Raw genomic sequence first — 22,388 nt, 5'->3', positions numbered from 1 at the left:
GTGTAGAATTTCTGGTAACCTTTTGTGATATAAGGAAAACTATATCTTCCATTATCACACTACCCAAGGCAATAAATAATAAGAATAACCCTATCAGAAAATGAGTCAGTCAGACAATAAGGATGGTAAATGTCTTCTGAATGTATTTACCTCAGAGGAGAGGCATAACACACTGATATTTCAGAGTGGGTTTTTACCAAGAACACGTCCCATTAGCTCTAATGAGAGCTGCGTATTTAAGCCACTGCTTTCTCATGTTCAGGGCATACTTCATGCTCAATGGTAAAGCTTTAAAACTTTTTTACTTCTTAAATTATGCTTTGGTAATTATGCTAAAATTTTAACTGTAAATACGGCTTTCTATGAATCCTCCCTGACATCTGTATGAATATCTAAGAAGAACAGAGGCTTTTCATAACTGGGAACTTCCTTAATCACCCATGCCCTCTTCAGAGCTATTTGCGTTCATCGACACAGCAAAGTAGAATCCTAAGCAGAGAAACCTTACTGAGCCTCTCCATCCCCCCACCTTCACTACCCACCCACACCCCAACCTGGATTCCTTTGATATTCAGGACTTCTAGCAATTGCTAGAAGTTGTTCTTCAGTAAAGTAGTGATCTTCATTTGCCCTTCTGGAAGATCAGGCAAAGGGTAAATCCGACATGATCAAAACACTCCTTAGAATAAAATGCCTAAAGAAAATGAGAAGAACTGAAGACATAAAAGCAACTTCAGTTATTAGAGTTGGCATCATGAGCCAGGCATGTCTGTGAAACACATCCTCTCATTTAATCTTCACAGCAGTCTGTGAAGGAAGTAGGGTTAGCTCTACCTTCAGATAAGGGAACTTGGCTCAGAAGCTAAGTGGCTATAGGAACGAGAGGGGAGAAAATACTTTCCAGTGAGATAATAATACAGATGCCCAAGAGAAAAGACTGCTTGGCCTTTGTCTTCAAGTATACAAAGTTATTTTCCAACAACAGGCGATCTCTGACTTCCCCTCCTCCAGTATCGCAGGAGACACGTGCTTATAACGCAATGTGAAGGGTCTGGATTAGGTTAGGAGGGAGGCTTACAACCATGAACTTCTTATCTCTATACCCAGTAGATTACTGCCAAGAACCATTCAAAAGCTAATCCGTGGTGTCACATGGATCAAGCTGTCCCCTTCTCAGTGACCAGAGCACACAGCTCTGCATCTCTGACAAGCATTCTAAGTTCCAGACTCCATTGGTGGGTTGGACGGAGCACGGTGGAAGCATTTGTCAGATCAACTGAGCGAATGTACAGAGGCAGTCACAGCAAGGGTCCTAATGGAGTGGCAAACGACAGAGGCTAACATTGCCATCACATCTGTCTATGACCAAGGGTAGAATTCAGAGCCTCTCAGGTTCCTTCTGTCCCTATTATGATTTCAAGTGATCTTATACCTCTGTCCCTGGTCAGGGGGGCCTCTTTGTAACCTAGGGTTTAGTTCCAGACCTGAGGGCTCACCTCTCACACATCATTGTCAGTTCTCACCAAAGGGATTATAATTCTTTACAGAAGATACCTCACTTTTAAAATCTCTTCTTTTTTTTGAAATTCAATTAAAGCCTAAGGATGCTTAACATAGGAAGTAACTCCAAGGTATCTATTTAAAAAAAACAAAAACACCTCTATGAAAGAGTAAACTTGACAATTTTGCTCTGTTTCAGAAATACAACTACTTTTTACTGGAACACAAGCAGTTCATGTCCTTCTAAATATCTATAGAAAAGGAACTATTGGGTCTGTTCTTCTATTTTATTTCTCAGTCTCCTATGCAGTTTATTAAATAAAAATAGTGCAAGTTTCCTACGTCTTTCTTTGTTTGTTAGAAATGAATGTCGAATACTACCAGTCTTTCTTTTCTTTCTACGTTGATGGTTTGTTTCTAGAACAGATGATATTGCCAATTAGTAGAGAGCTCTTTGGGCTCTTTGTTAACATGGACGCAATTTTCTGTTTTGAGAAGTTATTATGAAATCAGATCTCCCTGGAATCAAACCTCTTGGCATATGTGGGAGCACTGTGTGAAATTGCTTAATGGTTGTCAAATGTTGAACAAAAGCTGAAGACCTGAAGACATCTGCAGGGGGCTTGCTTTACAAATGGAAGGCAGGTGTCAGAGGAAAGAATGTAAGTTCAAATACAAATTTGTGTTTTTATCCCCAAGTGACCTGGGACAAGCTTTTCTTACCATGTTGTGATGAATAAATGGGAACTTGTGTGACACATAGTACATGTTTACAGTCATACTCATTGATTCTCTTCTAATTTAACCTTCCCTCTACCCTGTTTCCCCAAAAATAAGACCTAGCTGGACCATCAGCTCTAATGCTTCTTTTGGAGCAAAAATTAATATAAGACTGGGCATTATATTATATTATATTATATTATATTATATTATATTATATTATATTATTATATTATATTAAAGACCTGGTCTTATAGTAAAATAAGACTGGGTCTTATATTAATTTTTGCTCCAAAAGACGCATTAGAGCTGATTGTCCGGCTAGGTCTTATTTTCGGGGAAACACAGTAGCAGCAGATTAAGAATAAGTTAAAAAAATAATATGAACAAAGTGTTGTAAACTATTTATATATTGACAAGATGAAAGAAAGCCAGTTGTGATTGCAAACCTTTATTCTCACTGTTTTTTGGAGCACAAACTTGCGAAAAGCCTAGGCTAACATTTCTCCATGATGAAGTTATGGACATAACACTCCTGATGGCCATCACTACTGATTTAGAGAAAGCAGAAAAATATTCAGCTGGACCCAGGCAGCTGAAAAGAAAATCTAAAGTTTAGGATATCAGTGTTACTCTGGACTTTACTCTTGAAACAATTAAAACAACTTATTTCTAACTACTTCTAACATTTATTAACTGCGTATTTAGTTGAATAGCCTAAACCATTGTGTGCTTCCAACTGGAAGTAGATTTGATATGATGTAGGCTATTTATTGACCTCATGAAAATAACTAACTGAAGAAATACAATTTGAGGGTTTTTTTTATTCCCCATCTCAATTCAACACACTTTTGGTGTCCCTGCATGAACAAAAAATAGTGCTAAGTAGTATAGCTCCAATGATGAGTGGGCATACTCCAGCCTTGGAGGGCCCAGAATGGAAGCCATCAGGTAAATTAATGATCCCAAAGTGAGATACCTGCAGTATTGGAGGTACACACATAGTTCGGTGCAGAGGATCGTTGTTGGTTGGGGGTCAGAAAAGAAGGTCTTCTGAGGAGAGATGTATTAGCAGAGTTTTAAACCACAAATACAAATTTCCTTAGTGGAGAAAGGAGGGCAAGTCATTCTAAGAAAAGATATGAATGTGCAAAACACATTTCAGGCCAAGTAAACTATATATGCAAAAGCACTTATTATCAGAACCATGGGGCTTTTTTTCCCCCATCTTTGTGCCTTTATAGTTCCCTTGCCTAAACTTTCTGAAATTATTTGTATGTTCTGAATTTTTAAACTTCTAAAATCTTTTGCACATGAACTTCATGTGTACAGAGGGTGCCAAAAATATGTATAAACATTTTAAGAAAGGAAAAAACTATATTAAAATTATGTTGATGGTAACCACTTTGAACACCTCTTGTAATTGCAAAAGTCAAATGTGACATGTATTCATCTTTTGTTATTGTTATATATTTAATATTACAATTTTAATAGTTTTTTCCTTTCTTAAAATGTGTATACATTTTTGCACCCTGTGTGTGAGTGTGTGTGTACATACATACGCACATATGTAGTGCATGTATGTATGTGAACATACATACACACACATGCACTATGTAAGTTAAAGGTTTTTAAATAGTCCTATAAATTTATTCTTAGGACCAGTGTCTGGTCAATATTCTTTAAGCAGAAGGCAATGCTGATATTCAGTGATTTACTAGCATTAAACACGTAGCAGCAGCTCTGGTAGTACTCTTTACTTTCTCTACTGCCATTGCCCTGTGCCATAATACAATAATGGGAAAACAAAATCGCCTTTTATTTCTATCTCAGAATCAGAGTTTCAAATGTTATTCATCAAATGAATGAATGAAATGGAATTCAAAGGAAAATATACAAACCAATTTTACGTATATAAGTTAAAACTGTGGCAAAGCAGCATGGGACTGTTGACCTATGATAATCTTGATCCAAGACAATTATAGCAGATGAAAGCCTTTGCTCATAGTGAGGGAAAACATAACATAAATCCATATTATTTTTAGACGTAATTAAAATTCCAAATTCTGTGAAGGAGAAATTGATGTTATGCATGTTCAAAGAGTGGCCCGGGTGGCCGGGGGTGTGGGATGTTGTGGGAAGAATGACTGAGGAGCTGAGGACACCAGGACTTTCAGCAGAATGGGAGGAAAATGGAAATCTCTGGGACTCCAAGTTGTCTTCTAATATTTTAAAGATTGTGCAGAAAAGAGATTACATTCATTCTATATGGCCCTCAGTGAATGAAACAGAAGCAAATGATAGATGCTGTGGGAAGACCAATTTCAGAAACCTTCTCCCCATCAGAGCCAGCCTGTACTAAAGCCCAGGTTTTGAGAACTCATCAATATCCGTAAGGAATGAGGGTATCATATGACTCAAGGAACAAGAAAACAGAGTGTTAATTAGATCAAAGACGTGTCACTTTGCTTTCTTTGTATCCTCTTGTCTTTGTCTCTCCTGTGGGATAATTTGACTTCTTTTTTTGTGGTGTTAGAAAACAAACACAGGTTTGTCAGAATATAATGTGACAGCCAGTCAGAGACAGCACCTTTCACACTCAATAAGAAATAGCACTGGCTTTTAGGGTGGGTTACCCTAAAAGTATTCTCATACTTTTCCAAACACATTTGAAATATTAGCATGTAACAATTACTACTATCACATTGGTGCTTATTTATCAGGAAATTTTGTTCAAGCGGTGTTTTATTTGGTTTCTTTTTGGAAAGACTAACAAATGGATGGATTAATGGGTGAATGGATAGATGATAGATAAATGATAGATAAGAACAGTTTGATAGATGATGATGATAGATAGATAGATAGATAGATAGATAGATAGATAGATAGATAGATAGATAGATAGACACATAATGTTCATAGGCTTTGAGTTCTCTGAGATAAGGGGACCCTCACATATCTTTGAATCTCAAGACGACTTTGGATCCAGGCAGCTGAAAAGAAAATCTAAAGTTTAGGATATCAGTGTTACTCCGGACTTTACTCTTGAAACAATTAAAACAACTTATTTCTAACTACTTCTTTTCTACTACATGTATTAACTGCGTACTAGGTAACTTACATACAATATCTCATCTTATTTTCAATTATTTCATCTTTTTTACAGAAGGGAAACTTAAGGCTTAGAAAATAAGTAATTCCCCAGAGTCCTAGAACTAACAAAGCCAAGATTGGAGTTCTACTCTGACTCTAGAACTGAAAAAAATGAAAAACTAAAACTATATAGAAGACAAAAGAAATATAGTGAATTCTCTTTTTGTCTTTTTTTCCTTTTTTTTTTTTTTTTTTTTTTTTTTTTTTTTTTTTTTTGCCTGTGGTTAATTCCAGAATACTTAGAATGGGGGCAAATGTAATGAAAGGCTGAGAGACTTGGCATCAGAATGTCTAGGATTTTGGTCCAGTTGCCATTTCTCAGCCATGTAACCTTGGACCAGTGATCCCTAAGTTCTTCTCAGTTAGCACTTCCTGACTAGGCTATAATATCATAAATAAAATATGCAGGGGGATTTTGTCAATGATTTAGTTACTGTGGTCCATAAATTTTGAGAATCACAGCCTTAAAAATTAACACATAAAAACTGAAAGTAATTTACAGACAAATCACAAAATAATGACACCAAGTGACCAATAGAAATTAACAAATGCTTAACCTTAACAGGAATAAGAGTCACTAATTGAAACGTTATTTTTCATCCATAAAATTACGAAGATTTTTTTTTCTTTTAGTGATAATACATAAGGGTTTAAGAAAATAAGGACACTCATACGTTCTGTCTTTCTAAAGAGCAATTTTACAATACATGTCAAAAGATTTAAAATATTAAAGTCACATCACCACTTAAACTTTAGCTATGTAAAAGTTCATTACAACATTATTTATAAATTTCCAAAAAAAACAAAAATCAATGATCCATCATCTTATTCAGAGATCACCATTTTAATATTTTATCGTTAAGCTTTCTAATTTTATTCTGTACTCACACACACACACACACACACACACACACACATGTTTAAAATTACTAATTAGATCCTTTGCATATGCTGTTTTAACCTGCCTTTTGCCTTAACAATACACAATAAATAAATGCACTATAGTTTGTTTAATACCCTATTGTTGGACATTTGGGTTTTAACCAGTTTTAATATCATAAATAAAACTTTGCTGTATATCCTTGTAGCTTATATGTAAGGATTCTTTATACATATTCTTTGCCTATAGTTATTTTTAAAGAGCAAAAGTTTTACCAGGACACCAGCCTGGCAATCCACACAAATCACTCCTGCCCCATGCTTCCTAGTGGCAGGGCTTCCAGGCTAGTGGACAGATTTTTATTGTTGAATATTTTCCTATTTCAATTTTGTAATCCTGGACGCATTAAGGAGTTCTATCTTCTATATAAGTCTAGGGATTCATTCCACTTTCTCCATGTTTTCCTCCAAGAACACTCATATTGAGTCTCTGTACCCCCCTGGTCATGTCCTCTGGATCTGGAAGGGCAGTTTCCTCCTAAACAAAGATTCAGGCATTTTGAAACTCTAGAAATGAATGGATCCAGAAGGAAATTCAAATACATTGTACAACATGGATAAACTTTAAGGACAGTATACTAAGTAAAAATACGTAAATAAATAAAGTCAAAACAGACAACTACTATATAATTTCACTTATGTGAGGCACCTAGAATAGTCAAATTCATAGAGAGAGAATGGTTGCCAGGGTCTGGGGTGATGGGAATGGGGAGTGCTGTTTAATGGGTACAGAGTTTTGTTTGCAAGATGAAAAGAATCCTGGAGACTAATGGTGGTGATGGTTGCACAGCAATGTGAATATACTTAACACTACTAAATTATACACTTAAAATGGTTAAGATGCTAATGTTTATGTTATGTGTATTTTACCGCAATTAAAACAAAAAACAAACAAACAAACAAAACTCTTTTTTCAGGACCTGAAAATAGTTTTTCTTGCCATTCTTGGTGTTTAACTCTGCATGTGCATTATGGGAAAACTTCATTTTTTGTGTCTTATTATGTGAAACTCCGTGAGACCAGATACTTGTTTTATTCCTTGGGAAGAAACCCCTCACCAACATCAGGTTAACTGTGAGCTCTGGGTGTTACAAAAACAAGTGTTTCATTGCACCATAAGCGTTCAAGTCCTTTTGGACCACAGACCTGAGAGTACAGTTTGTAGCTTTTCAGCCCATGGCCACAGAGCTGAGGGTACGCATAACCTCCTCACAGGTGAAAACTAGAAATAAAGTAGCTTAGGGAGGCATTGTGAGAGCTGTGTTCTCTTTGCAAGGCCACGGAGCTCCTGGATTTGCAACTTCTGTGATAATCACAAGGAGGTTAAGCACTAATTCAGTGATTTGTTCACTCAACATGCAAAGGCTGGCAGCATTCTCGTCACAATATACCCGAATCTGATGCCTTCTCACCACCAATACTGCTGGCAGCTTAATCAAAGCCACCACCTTCTCTCACCCAGATTATTGCAAGTCTTGTAGACAATGTCCCTACTTCCCCTTTGCCCTGCTGCCCTCTATTTTCCACAGGATAACTAATTTTGTTAAAATGCAAGTCAAATTTCTCATCTTTCTGCTGCCATCCCCCATAGAAAACAATACAAAATTACAAATATTACATGTGCTCAATGTACTCATTAAATAAATAAAACAACAAAAGTTATTTGAACGCTTATTAATCATAAGAAACTGAATTAGAGTTGAGGGTACAAAGACAAATGACATTGTTTTTTCTCCAAGAGTTTATATTATGAAATGTGAGATGAACACATAAATGAATAAATACAAAAATATTATTTTTCCCTGGTCAATGTCTGAATACAGATAGTTTGGATATAAATAATGGAATGGCCAGTTCTACCTGGGTCAGGAGAGAGAGTGAGGGAAAGGTGATAATTGAGTCATAAAATAGAAATTCCAGGGTGATAAAGGTGTGGGGAGGCATTCTCTTTAGGCAAGAGAACCATAGGAGCAAAGGTAGGAGGTGTGAATTCATAGCCAAGGAGCAGCTAGTGATTTAATATGGTGGGGATATAAGGCATGGGGCAGGGAGTAGAAACCAAAGGTTAGAAAGGGTAAATTAAAAGCATTAAAGGTCTGTATTTGCATTGTTTGAGTTTATGCACATCTTCTATGCAGTGGGGAATCACTGAGGTTTTTAAGATGAGATTGTGTTCAATTTATTCATCTAGAAGTAAAAGAAAGAACCCATTAGAGAGTTCAAAGTTGATTAATAATAGGAACTAACATTTATTGAATGACTGCTATTTACCACACTCCATGCTAAATTTTTCACTTTCATTTGATTCTCAGATCAACCTATGCAGTCAGTTCTGTTATCTTTCTCCTGTAGAGAAGGAAGTGCTAAAGCAGAGACAAGTTAAGCCTAAGGTCATACTACAGTAGGTTACAGAACCAAAACAGAAACCGAGAATCAGACTTTAGAAGAGGAGAAAAAAATGCATTAAGGAGATAAAAATTTCAGAACATAGTCTGTAAAGAGTAAGGGAGGAATAAGAGCCCAGCATGCCCCCTAAGCTCCTAGCTTAAATGACTAAATATGGATTAACAGAGATGGGGCAGGTTTAGAAGCTAATAAGGTGTTTTGAATATGTTTGTTTTCATAAACCTGTGGGAAATCTAGAAAGCATATGGACATATGGGTAAACAGATGTACATACAGATTTGGATCTCAGATGAGGCTTGGAGTGGGAGATGCAGATTTGGAAATCATCAAACAGGGGAGGAGAAGTCATAGGATGAACAAAATCAAGCATTGATAGAAGACTATTATTGGTTGAATTGTGTCCCTTTAAAAGACATTGAAGTCCTAATATCCTGAGCCTGTGAATGTGACGTTAGTTAGAAACAGAATAGAGTCTTTGCAGATGATCAAGTTAAGATGAGATCATTAGGGTGGGTCCTAATCCAATATGACTGTGTGTTTATGGAGAGGAGAAATTTGGACACAGTCTCTGTCTCTGTCTCTCTCTCTGTCTCCCTCTCTCACTCTCTCTCTGTCTCTTTCTGTCTCTCTCACTCTCTCTCTGTCTCTTTCTGTCTCTCTCACTCTCTCTCTGTCTCTTTCTGTCTCTCTCTGTCTCTCTCTCTGTCTCTCTGTCTCTCTCTCTCTCTCTCTCTCTCTCTCTCTCTCTCTCTCTCTCTCTCTCTCTCACACACACACACACACACAGAACACCAAGTGAACGTAAAAGCAGGGATTGGGGTGATGCATCCACAATCCAAGGAATGCCAAAGATTGCCAGCAAACCACCGGGAACTAGGAGATAGCCTTCAGAAGGGACCAATCCTACCAACACCTCAATCTCAGATATCTAGTCTCCAGAACTGGGAGACAATAAATTTCTGTTGTTTAAGCTACCAGTTTGTGGTACTTTGTTAAAGCAGCCCTAGAAAACTAACACCAACAGGTAGAGAGGTAACTGCAAGGAAGAGTAAGTATTTATTGGTGATGATTGAACAGTTATTGTCAGTTCAAAACCGAGTTTGCCAGTCAAAGAAGCAGTAAAGGCTATCTAAGAAAAGAATGAGTTTGTGAAAAGGTCAGAAAAAAGGAAACACTAGCAGTTTGCCCTGGGCTAATCACAAGCTGCAGCTGTGGAGTGGAGGGAGAACCGTGATCTGTTCATGCAAGTCCCCGTAAAATGTACTATAGAACCCTTCATCTTATAATTGATAGAGCATAGTCAAAGACTGAAAGGAATGATTAAATCCGGTTTGTGTTTAAAATGCTACTGTTCTGTAAATATAGTGGTAGTGACAACATAGTTTTTGAATCTACCAAAAATGACCCCTTTAATATAGAGCAAAACTGAAGCCTCATGGACAATACCTGCAATAAAACTCAGTGATGAGATACCCCCATAATTACCTAGGGACAAATTAGTGACAACTTATACAAGCCATGTGATATCAAAAACTATTGAGAAAGAGGCAGAGGGAAGGCCTTGAGAACAGGAAATCCACAATAGGTACTCACTGGAAAATGCAGTGGGCTTATCTTAGAGGAGCAAGAGTGACTCAAAGTGTGTTCTCCAATGATCCAATGCAAGAGAGTGTCCAAAGGACCATAATGCAATAAGAATTGATGGTATTGGATTGGTCTCTTACTAACAAACTGAAGACCTTTCCAGAAAAGGATCCAGATTGAGAAGAGTCTGCTGAGAATAGATTTCAAATTGAACAGGACAGGGATAACCACAAGCAATGAAAGAGAAGGTCCAAATTAAAGGGAAGGGGGAAGGGAACAGAGACAGCTATCTCAAAGTTAGTAAATGATATTGTTTTTATCACTTTATGAGAACAACAGAGGAGTAAACTCTGGAACTGTGATACCAGTAAAGCTATCCTAGCCCACTTACTCCTCCTAAATATACATTAAAGCTAAATTAACTAATTTTTAAAATTTAGCAACAAGAAAAATATCAAAATTATTATAAGGAAAAGAGAATAAGAAAAATAGTGATGTTCCTACAGGCAATGAAAGCATACCAGAAAAACACATAAAACCATAAACAAAATGGATAACCATAGACAAAACCATAAACAAAACAGCAAACCATAGAAAACAGATAAAAACCATAAAGAAACATTCCAAAATGAGGTGAAAGAAATTAAGAGAATTATAAAAGCTATGAGAGAACAGTAAAAATCAGAATTAGAAAAAAATCAGAAAAAAAATGAGTAGAAAAAAGTAACATTTAAGAAGATGATATAACTCAATATAGAATTCTAATTTTTTAAAAAATTAGCTCAGAAGTGAAAACTCAATAGGAAGGGATATGACACTGTTCAAATACCATAATTAGAAAATAAAAAGAAAATGGAAAGGAGGAAAAAAATTTATATCAAAATCAGTTTGAGTATTCAGAGACGCTGAAAGAGATTGAAGATAAAACACAGCATAATTAAGTAAGAGACCCCAAAGAAGAAAACTGAAGCAATGAATTAGAAAACAATGCTAAATACTATAGTTTGAGAAGACTTGAAACTGCAAACTGAAACTTGAAACTACATAATGAAGAGGCATACCATATTCCTGAGAAACTGAAGCAGACCAACCAATATCAAGATACATTCTAATAAAACTACAGGTCTTTAAAAAGAAACAAAATATCCTTTGGACATCCAAGCAAAAAGAGAAAGAATATCAGATTTTTACCAGACTTTTCCATGACAATACTCCATGCTAATAAGCAATGAAGTAACAGATTTATTATGCTCAAATAAGTAAATTGCAGATCCAGGATTTTGCATGGCATATGCATGGAATTTACAGCATCCCACCTGACCCTCTAGTGAAAAGGGCTTTTCTCCTCTTGCACTTCCTTGCTATAGCCCTACTATCCTTCCCTCTTGGCATCTGAGAATCTTTGCATTGGGTAGGTGCAGTTCTTGCACAGATTCTAGAAATGAGCACCAATCTGCAACTGAAATTGTGAGACTTTAGGGTCTGCATAACAGAAGGAAACTTATCCTCACTCAAGGCAAAATTGATAACCACATACTGTTATAAATATGCAAGAACTCAGAGAATAGTGTCCCTATGCACCTTTTTAATAGGATCTACTAGAGAACAAGCTTCAGACAACCAAACATACTGTAGAGATCTTGACATAAGGACTGCAAAGTATTCTAGCCAATACAAAAAGAAGGGTGACAGACTCCGAATATCAGCATTTTTCAAACACTAACAAATGAGTGGATCTAGGAAACGATCATCAGTGGACATCATAAAAGAGAACATTAGTGCCTCCTCATGAAAGTACTCAACATAACCTGCTAAAAATGATCAAACGTGAATCTGATCAAAATTCTAACACTAACTACACAATTGAAGAAAACAAAAGGAACAGATATGTTAACCACACTACACAAGTGAAATCAAGATCGAAACAATGAAAAGTATGCAAGAAATGAAAACGAAATGGAGAGGGAATTCATGGTATAAAAAAGACAAGATACATATCAAATAATCACCATGTATAGGACTTGTTTGGATTGTATTTTAAACAAACTGTAAAAAAATATGATACAGGAAAATATGAACACTGAGTATTTGATAATGTTAACAAGCTATCCTTATTTGTAAGTGTAATAATAGTATTGCATTTGTGTTAGTAAATTATTTTAATAAAATATTTACAGATGAATAATATGATAACTGGGATTTGCTTCAAAATAATCTAGTGGCAGGGAGTAAGTGAGATAGAAATGAAAAAATGTTGGCAATGTATTGATAATTACTTAATCTCAGTGAAGGGTATATTGGTCAATACACTATGTTTTCTCCTTTTGCACATGTTTGAAATTTTCAATAAGTTGTTTTAAAAGACATCAGGAGGGTTTACAAGCATATACATTCTGGTATTTCAGATTTGCATCATGCCCCGGGAGAAATCCATCTCCTGAATACCTTTGAGCACATGGAGAAACTAACAAGAAAGTGTGTGTGTAGATTTTCAAAGTAGCAAATCGCTTCTACATCTGAGTTTCCAACGCATTTCACCTCACTGTTCACATTTCAATTCAATGGAATGCCTACAATGAGGACCAAAATTGCAATGACTTCTCAAAGTGAACATTTAGAATAAGGGAACTCTTAAACACCTAACTTTGGGCCTTAAATTACAAGCCTCTAGGGTAATTGTTTCTTGTGTGTGCTTGCATATGGTAGCTTGCAGAAAAGAAAAACAGCCCTGGTGTTTGAATTATAAATTATCACTCATCTTTTTCTTGTTCTCCATGTTTTTTTTCTAGATACTTCCACACAATATATTTAGGTATTCGAAGCCGTCAGAGTGGGGAGAATGACAGATGGAGGTTTTACTGGAAAATGGTGTATGAGTATGCAGATGTGAGTATGCTGCATTTGCTAGCCACCTTTCTGGAAAGTGCTCCACAGCTGGTCCTGCAGCTCTGCATTATCGTACAGACTCATAGCTTACAGGCCCTCCAAGGTAAGGGCTTGCAATTTGGTTTCTGAATTGGGGGAAAGACTGGCTACTTTTGTTACAATCCAAGGAACTGTCCTAATACCCTTTGTTGGCATAGGCCATGGTGCTCTTTGTTATATGTCAGCTGATTGGCACGTGAAGTTCTTTACCATCACTTGTCAGGGCTAATTTACAGAAAGACAAAAATAATTTTTCCCTCTCAAGTGGCCTCTGGGTAGGAAAAAAATCTTTTTTATTTTGCACTTGGTCAATATGAGAATAGAGTCAACTGATCCTTTCTGGTTTATATGCTAGAGTAATTTAAAAAAAATTGAAATAGAGCCATAGCTCTCGCTCTCTCCCTAATATTATATATATATATATATATATATATATATATATATATATATATATATAATAATTACTAATTCCTTTTGACATTAAGAAAGAGAGAGAGAGAGGTTAGAAGAAAATAGGGATTACCTTAATATTTTAAAAAGATCATATGGAAAAAAATTCAATATTTAACAATATATTGTTTATATACTACTGAGTTTTATAAGTCAAATATTATTATTAGGTTAATATTTTTGTGTTTTGCTGTCTTGTTTGATAATCTCATCAGTAAAACTATTCTGTTTTTTAATTGATCTGCCCTGATGTTTCCTTAGGGCCTGCTGCTCAAATCTTTTCTAGAAGCAGAAAGAAGTTTAAACAGACCGTGGGTAGATAGGTGAACAAAATGAGTAGATGGATGATAGATAGGTAGCAATTTTCTAAATAGAGTATTCTGGTAATTTGACAATCCTGGTAGTAAACAGATGTTATTAAACAGTTAATGTATTATAATGTGCTTGTTTTGTTTCATTTTCAGCAGAGTAGTGATGTGACTTCCTCTATGTACACACACATTGCTGTCATGTTCTGGGCCATGCTCTAACTTGAGACTTGATCGGTTGGTCTGGGGAATTCTACAATGTCCTTATAAGGTTTTATAGCAAGGAACACATTAGCTTAGGTTGAGTGCTTTAATTAGGGGTGGAGGTGGGGGAGGTATATTATAGGAAAATAAAGATGGAGGGTGTCTTGGTAGCCAGTGACCCATGTATTTATGAATTCCTGGTCCAACCCTGGCTTCATGCTAAAATAGTTTTGGTCCAAGAAATTTAAGAAAAGAGCCAAAGAGATGCATAGGGTGTGATTCTCAAATGATAGAAAGCAAATTAGAAGAAAAAGAAAGTGGGGTGTTTGAACAGAAACAGAAGTGAAAAGCTTGAAGAAGGCAAGGCATATAAATTAGTTGTGGGTAACTATGCTTAGCAGTGAAAGCTGCACAGGGAGGTCTTAGCTGTGATTATCTCACTTTCCTACTGTGAGACTTTGTGCAAGTAAATTACTTAATCTCTGGGCCCCAGTTTCTCAAATGTAAAGGTCACAAACTGAACTAGATGATCTCCAAACTCCTTGACCACTCTATTCCATCTTTGCATCAATGACTGCCCAGTAAACTTATAGGGCCAGATATATGCACTAGGAAATGTCTGTAAATGAGCCTACAAATTGAAAGGCAACATCAAACAAAATCTCTGTCAAAGAATCTAATAGTCATCTCCAGAACAACTTGGCCACTCCTTAGTATAGTTACACAAGGAAAACTCAAGCACAGACATGGAGGGATGCAAGCCACCTTCCTGTGGCCCAAGATTACTGAGTGTCTCTTCTAATTTTCTAAAAGATTTAGAAAATCATAGATAAGTTTTTATCCTAAAGATGATGGAGATAGAGGAGCAAAGGTGAGAGAGGGCTGAAGAAAATGAGATCACCTTTTCAGTTTGAGAGTTTTGTGTAAAATGTTATAGAAAACAAAACAAAAAGAAAAGGTGAAAATCTTAGTCTTTATCAAACTATTCAACCTGAACACAAGAATCAAAATTTGTGTTCCTTAGAGTCGTGGCTGTTCCCTGGCACCTGGTGTCCTCAACTTACCTACTAAGCTCATGTTTATATCAGGTTTGCTATGGACTTTGGGAGGCAGACCTCATCCTTGGCCAAGGCATTTGCTGTCAAAACCAGAAAACCATAGGGAAAATGTGTTCTGTATCACTCCCAAGGTGGTGAGACAAGTTGATACAAAGATCACTAGAATGAATGCCAGTCATGGAGCACAAGATAAGGAATAATCCCACTAGGTTGATCTTATTGCTGCCATTTATTAACAAGAAAGGTAGGCAGAAAGTTGTGTTAAAAACCAGAGTGGAAACCTGACTGCAAACAACAACCACACAACCTCCAGCAAATGAAAACCAGCTCAGGCAACCCTATCTAAAAAAAGGATTTAGCATACCATATTTCCCTGAAAATAACACCTATTTTCCAGCTTAACCGGAAAATAAGCCCTGACATGATTTTTCAGGATTCTCGTAATATAAGCTCTACCCCAAAAATAAGCCCCAGTTAAGATCGTCAGCCAGATGGATGCATTTAGTACGTCCGTTGCAATACATGATGGATGTATTGAATTATAAAACAATCATATTAATATATAATTAAATATAAATACATAATATTATTGACATTAATATTTAAAATAAATGATAATGATAATATAAATTATACTTAAGTATTTGTAAATACCCAAGGAGGCACCTTTGGACGAGAGGTAAATGTCTATGTGAACAGATGAACTCGAGACTTCTTGCTGAATGACCAATCGGAATACAGACACAATGCACAAACATGCACACTTGATAACGAACAGAGATGGTTGTGTCTAATATGAATCTTCATAATTCAATATGTCGTGTGTTGTAACAGGCGTACTTAATGCACTCGTGTGAAATAAAGAAATGTTTTCTGAATTTTGGTGCCCGCAATTTTTCATCGCTTTTCTGTGGACCATCATTCTTAACTGTCATCATTTTTGTTGCCACTCCTGTCTCATAAGTCTTCAATTAACACTTGATTTAATGGTAGATTTAAAGGGAATAATATTTTGACCCCCAACAAGATGAGTGCAAAAAGAAAGAGCTATTGTGTGGAGTACAAGAAAGGAATCATGGAGGACTTCTGGGGAAAGAATCTTACGGCTTTCTGCAAAGAGAAGAAGTTGGATCTCCAAATGGTGAGCAGAATATTATAACCTCAGTCAACAGGTAGACGAAGGAAATGCTAAGAAGCACAAGTGTGGATCCGGTCAGCAACCATTATTTCCTGAGCTGGAAGACATCATCTGTGAATGGATTGCTGACAGGAGAGCAAAGCCTTTGGTTGTGCACAGGGCTGATAGTCAAGCATTTGCCCTTGCAATGGCACCACAGTTAGAAATATCCCCAGAAGAATTCAAAGCATCACAACACTAGCTGGATGGCTTCCTTCAGCGATATGAACTGTCTCTAAGATCGGCAACACTGTTCAAGCTGGAAGATACTGAAGTTGTCAAACCTGTACTTGCATTCAAGTTCTTTGTTGATGGCATCAACAAATCAATTCTCCACCATGATTGCTATGGATGAAACTGCAGTGTTTATGAGCCAAGGATCTCAAATGACAATTAATCAGAGGGGCACCTCGTCAATCTACATTCCCTCTACTGGTTACGAAAGTGCACGTGTTACTTGTATTTTGGCAATTCATCTGGATGGAAAGAAAGCCCCACCTCTAATCATCACTAAGGGCAAGAAAGATAAGGTTGAACGTGTTTCAGGCATTTATGTTCTTGAAACCAAAAAAGCCTGGTGCACAAAAGCAGTTATAAGGAAGTGGCTCAATTTAATGCTGCTACTTGTTTTGCGAGGTGACCAAAGAGGTCTGCTAGTCTGGGATTCAGCCAGCACTAACCACACTAAAGACATGAAGAACTTCCTTGCAGAGAGAAAAATAGATCAAACAATGATTCCCGCAGGAATGTCTGCCTATCTGCTGACTCTTGATATTGCAATAAACAAGCCATTCAAGGACCATTTGCCCATAGAAATCAATAAGTACATTGAAAATAGAATGGACAGAAATCAGCATGGAAACTTTGTGAAGCCTAGCCTGCAAGAGGTCGTGACTTGGGTGAAGAATTCATGGGATAAAATCACTGACAGCTGTGTTGCCAATGCACTACGAGCAGGCTACATGGACAAGAAATGCTCATTTAAGGAGAGCTCTATTGCTGGACATGAGAGATTGAGGCGAATGGTACTACAGGAAATAGAGTTGCAAGAAATTCAAGCCAGAATTCAGGGTTTGGAGAGTTATAATGATGTTCCAGAAGAAGATGACATGACTGTATTTGAATAAATGTAGATTTTTGTACATGAATAAATGTAGATTGTTGTACATGAAAAAAATAAGACATCCCCTGAAAATAAGCCCTAATGTGTCTTTTGGATCAAAAATTAATATAAGACCCAGTCTTGTTTTCAGAGAAATATGGTAGCATTTAGATAGCATTTTGAAAAGATACCTATCTTCAGAAAAAGTTTCTAAGTTCAACCCTCTTCTGACAGATGATCCCACTGAATAAAGAACCAGGTTATAAATTAAATTGATGTGAATTACAAAAAACAGAGCTTTTTCCACCTAAGGAAATAAAAATAAATGTGATAGAACCTAGTCCAACATATATTTTCATATGTATTTATGGCAAAAGATTCTTGGGATTTGTATGTAAAAACACAACTTTAGCAATAAATACAAATAATCAATGACATGAAACCTGTGAAGTGTTTACAAATAGCTCAGAATTAAATATTTAAAATATTCTTATTTAGTATATAGAGAGCCATCTTAAGTTTGCAAGTCATTTCCATGCATGGCTATGTCTAAAATTATTTTTTAGAATAGGAAAAAGATTCCTTTTTTAACCAACTTTAACCATCTACCAATCTCTGAAAGACACGCTTTAAAAACCAATAAGAAAATAAAACAAGAAATATGATATTTATAAACTAATGCATAAAAATTGTATTCTCCTTATGGAAATTGATGTAGCCCGAAAACACTGTTAGCTATGAAAATCCTTTCTCGGTTCTCCTTAATTATTGAGTAATTAAATCAGAGACACCTCATTGTGCTGGAGGCTGACAGGCTCAGTTGAGAACTGTTTCTGTTTGTACTGCATAATTGTTTCTCAGCTTGTACTGTCCCAGGAAGGACAGTTTGGCTCCTGTTCAGGGACCAGGAATCAGAGCAGAGTTGAACCTTTAACACAAACATCCAGTGCTTTTCACTCCACACTGTCACCTTAGACATAACTTCTGCTCTTCTTTGGATCTGCAATTTCCTTAGGAATATCTGTCACTGGAGTATAACAAATACTCAAGGACATCCAATTGTATACACGTAGCTAAAATGGCACATAGTCGACGAGACAACACCTAATACAGTAGTCTGTGCAAAGAGAGAGAGAGAGAGAGAGAGAGAGAGAGAGAGAGAGAGAGAGAGAGAGAGAGAGAGAAGCAGGAAGGAAAGAGATGGAGAAAGAAAGAGAGGAAGAAAAACTGCCTGGTGAGCAGAGATGGACAACAGCACTGCTATTAGTCTCCATGTAGAGGATTCATCTACAGGAAGATGTGGTCTAAGGCCTGCCAGTCCCAGTTTCAAGCAATGTCTCAATTCAGGACCTTTGATTCTACCTAAATGGTGCAAGCAGAGGTAGAAAGTTAACTGTCCACCTTCTGTAGACAGAAGATACCCCACCTGGACTTTTGCATGACCCTTAAAATTTGTAAAATGAGCGGGCTGGACTAAAGGGTCTCTAAAGTCACTTTTAGTTTTGTGAGTGTGACTCTCTGAACCCTCAGTTTTGGTTGCGGAGACACAGCCTCCCATAGTTGGCAGCGAAGATACTAACTGATTTATAAACAATTGTACACAGGCTTTCCCTAGCAACATAGCATCTCTCAGTGTGTGCTGCACATGAACAAAGGGCATTCTCCACAGAGCAGTTCAGGGAGTATTGTGCAGGACCACAACAGACCATTCAATCTTCACAATAAATATGTGCGAAGCACAGCCCAGGCTGCATGCAGCAGTCACCTGGCTCCAATGGACAGGTGTGCATGCCCACTCAGTGGAGCCATCATGCAGAAATGCTCCCTTACAGAGGAACCATCTAGATAAAACAAATGAAATCAAACCTTCACTAGATGTGAGTGGGTATCAATCTACCAACCCAAAGATTTCCACTTTTCCTGATGGCTTTAGTTCTTCATTTCCAATCTCCGCCTTTACTTATCATTATTGGAAAATCTCATTCCACACTCTAAGTGTATTTAGCTGTGCAAGAAGTGTTTGCTGAATAGGAAAAACACCTACACCTACATTTATTCTGATTTCTTCATATTGTAAAAACCCCATGTGTTGCCCATTTTGCCAACAGCGTACTATGAATACTTTGTAAAAGAGGGTTGAAAGAAGTTTCTAACTAGTCTTTTCCTCTCTCTTATCCCATGAGATTACTGAAACAGTCAGAAAGAAGTTAAGGGTTGTCCTCATTCATATGGCAAACACAGTCCCCATCTCACTAGGGTAACTAAGACATCACTGAAGTGTGAAAACCACTTCATCTATCGTATCCTGATGAGGACTTTCAAAGACCTAAATCACGGGAGTTTGAGTTGCTCAGCTTCATAGTAAAGCAGGTGGAGCCACGCCCAGGTACCTTTATGTGGCTCAGGGTAGAGAAGAAACCCAGCTACCTTCTGGCCTAAGTCCTTCCTCCTCTGCCAATTGCCTCATCTCTGCAAGTGCTTGGCTCCACCTCTGGATTTCTTCAAAGGAGGGAGGAAAAGTGCAGGTGAGAGTGCCAGTCTGTGAGTGGGAATGTGTCCCATGTCCTTTTAAATCTGTTTGCTTTGCAGTTGCTATTTTCATTAGTTAATTAACACATTTACTGACTGTCTATTGTGCGTGAAGCTCTGCAAAATTTGTCCTAAAAAAGTTCAGTTTTTATTAAAAGTTTATGTGACATTATAAACAACACGACAAAACATATTTAGAAACACCAAATTTATCTGGGTGTGTTCCAGAATGAGCTCTTCCATTTTCTAGGTGGATAATATAAAATGAGAGGAATCCTTATGGCGTATCTAGCTCACCCTCTCCCACAAAGGGCCACACAACCCCTGCTTGAACGGTTCATTATGGGGCAGTTCTGACTGAATCACAGACTCTGTGTTGGAAGGAACCTTAAAGGGCATCTAGCCCATCACTCTACTTGTCACATGAGTCTCTGATCAATTATGCCTTCACTCCCACATTCAACCACAGGGCCCACCACCTCATCGGGAAGCCTGCTCACTATCATCAGACAGATATGGTAAAAGCTCCCCCCAAAATATTGTACTGTTAACACTTCTACATATTTGGAATTTTTTAAATATTAACTTTTTATTCTTTATTGTACCTGCTATTGAAGATAAAATAGAAAGAACAAATATGCACAAAGGTGAAAATAAAAATTACCTTCCTGGCACTCAGAAATAATAATACTCTTGCCACTGAGAAATAGAGATTATATTTTATTGCTTACCTTTATAAACTTCTTTCATGTTTTAATATATATTATATTAAAATATGCATACTATTTTGTGACTTCCTTTTTTGACAACACATCATGAACTTACACCTGTGACAATATACATAATTCTACATCATTTCTAATGACTGCATAATATATCAACATATAGATTATCCTTTTGTTTTCCATTAAGTCCCTGCTTTTGAAATAATTTCATCATATTTGCTATAATAAGTAATTCTAAAACAAATGCATTAAGAACTAAATCTTTGCAGATTACCTTAATCATTTCTCAAAGATAAATACCTAAAAGTGAAATTGCTAGATTCAAGGACAAGTAAGAAGTCAAGCCTTTTAATAAATAATGTCAAAATGGCAATTTTGTAGTACGTTTCTTAAGAAGAACTCTGCAATGTCTCACATTTCTTGTGCAAAGTCAGTGAGGGCAATAAGTGTGCTAAGGACTGAGATTGGGGCAAGTCCCTTGAGATTTGGTAAAGTACTCATAATAGTACACATTCGAATATGAAGGGCCCTAATTTCTTCTCTTGTAACTTCATTGTATCCACCTTTACAAACTTTTTAAGATCTATTCTATTATGCAACAGCTGATTAAATAAAATTTTAAGTACAGCTTCACCAGAGATTTATGATTTGAACCAAAATGTAAGGAAAGCAGATGTAAGTTCCTCAAAACTCTTGACAAAAACCTGACAATAGCAAACTTGCAAAGTGCTAAACCATACAAAAATTACGAAACAACAGCCTCTACAGGGGACAGTTGTGGTTTCTTTGGCTTTATAAGCATATTAAATTTATCCATTAACATTTAGCGCAAAGCCCTACCAGGGATGAAAGAAAGACAGCATGTCCTCCCTCCCAGGTGCTGATAAATTCCGTAGAGGCTGCACAAACAAGAGTGATGCTAGTGCTATGCTAGCACTCAAAGGCTATTACACATTCTTTCCTGGAAGCAAGGAACCACCACACTTGGTACATAGTAGGCAATCAATGAATATTTGTTGAATGCAAGGAAGAAGCCTGCTATGTGACAAAGCCCGAGGTTAGGTGTGATTCATACAAAAACAAATGGCATATCTCCTGCTCTCAATTCAATTTAATGGAAAAGAAAGACCAAAAAACGTATTATAAGTCAATGTGCTATATCCTATTGGTGGCCATGTTAAGGCCTGCTGGTGACACAGAATGATCTCTTATGGAAAATGATACAAAGGAAGTAGAAATGCCATGCATTTTGAAAGGAGAGGATGTCAGGGAATGTTGGTAGAATCAGGGAAGTTTTCATGAAAAGGGTAGCTTTTGGGCTGGGTCATAAATGAAGCCTAACTATACTATGTACTATAAGGAAAAGATAGCAACATAAACCAACCAGAAGGAGGAGGCCATTGTCTGGTCAGCAATAGCCCCTGAGTCACAGTATCACCCCAAGTTATATTTTGAAGAACAGAGAGGCGCTTCATTTGCTTATCATTGATTCAAGCGCTTGAAATCAACTCTGTATAGATCAGCCCTCAGCACAGCTGTGAATAGTTTTGAATTTGAATCATTTTGAACATAATATGAAATAAGGGCCTGACTATTTTTAGGTTAGGC

General features: G+C 36.9%; 1 protein-coding gene across 5 annotated transcripts in view; it reads left to right on the top strand.

The window, feature by feature from the left end:
- Positions 1 to 22,388, top strand: part of XKR4 (XK related 4) — a 475,624-nt gene that overhangs the window by 291,412 nt on the left and 161,824 nt on the right. For all 5 annotated transcript variants that reach the window (XM_074319280.2, XM_074319279.2, XM_074319276.2 and 2 more), the window contains exon 2: positions 13,092 to 13,291. In XM_074319280.2, the coding sequence (XP_074175381.1) occupies positions 13,092 to 13,291 (200 nt within the window). The remainder of the gene's footprint in view (positions 1 to 13,091; positions 13,292 to 22,388) is intronic.

The sequence above is a fragment of the Rhinolophus sinicus genome, chromosome 7 (genome assembly GCF_057876585.1).
Source record: "Rhinolophus sinicus isolate RSI-liver-muscle chromosome 7, RSI-T2T, whole genome shotgun sequence".
Classification (NCBI taxonomy): domain Eukaryota; kingdom Metazoa; phylum Chordata; class Mammalia; order Chiroptera; family Rhinolophidae; genus Rhinolophus; species Rhinolophus sinicus.
This window is presented reverse-complemented; position numbering and strand designations above follow the sequence as displayed.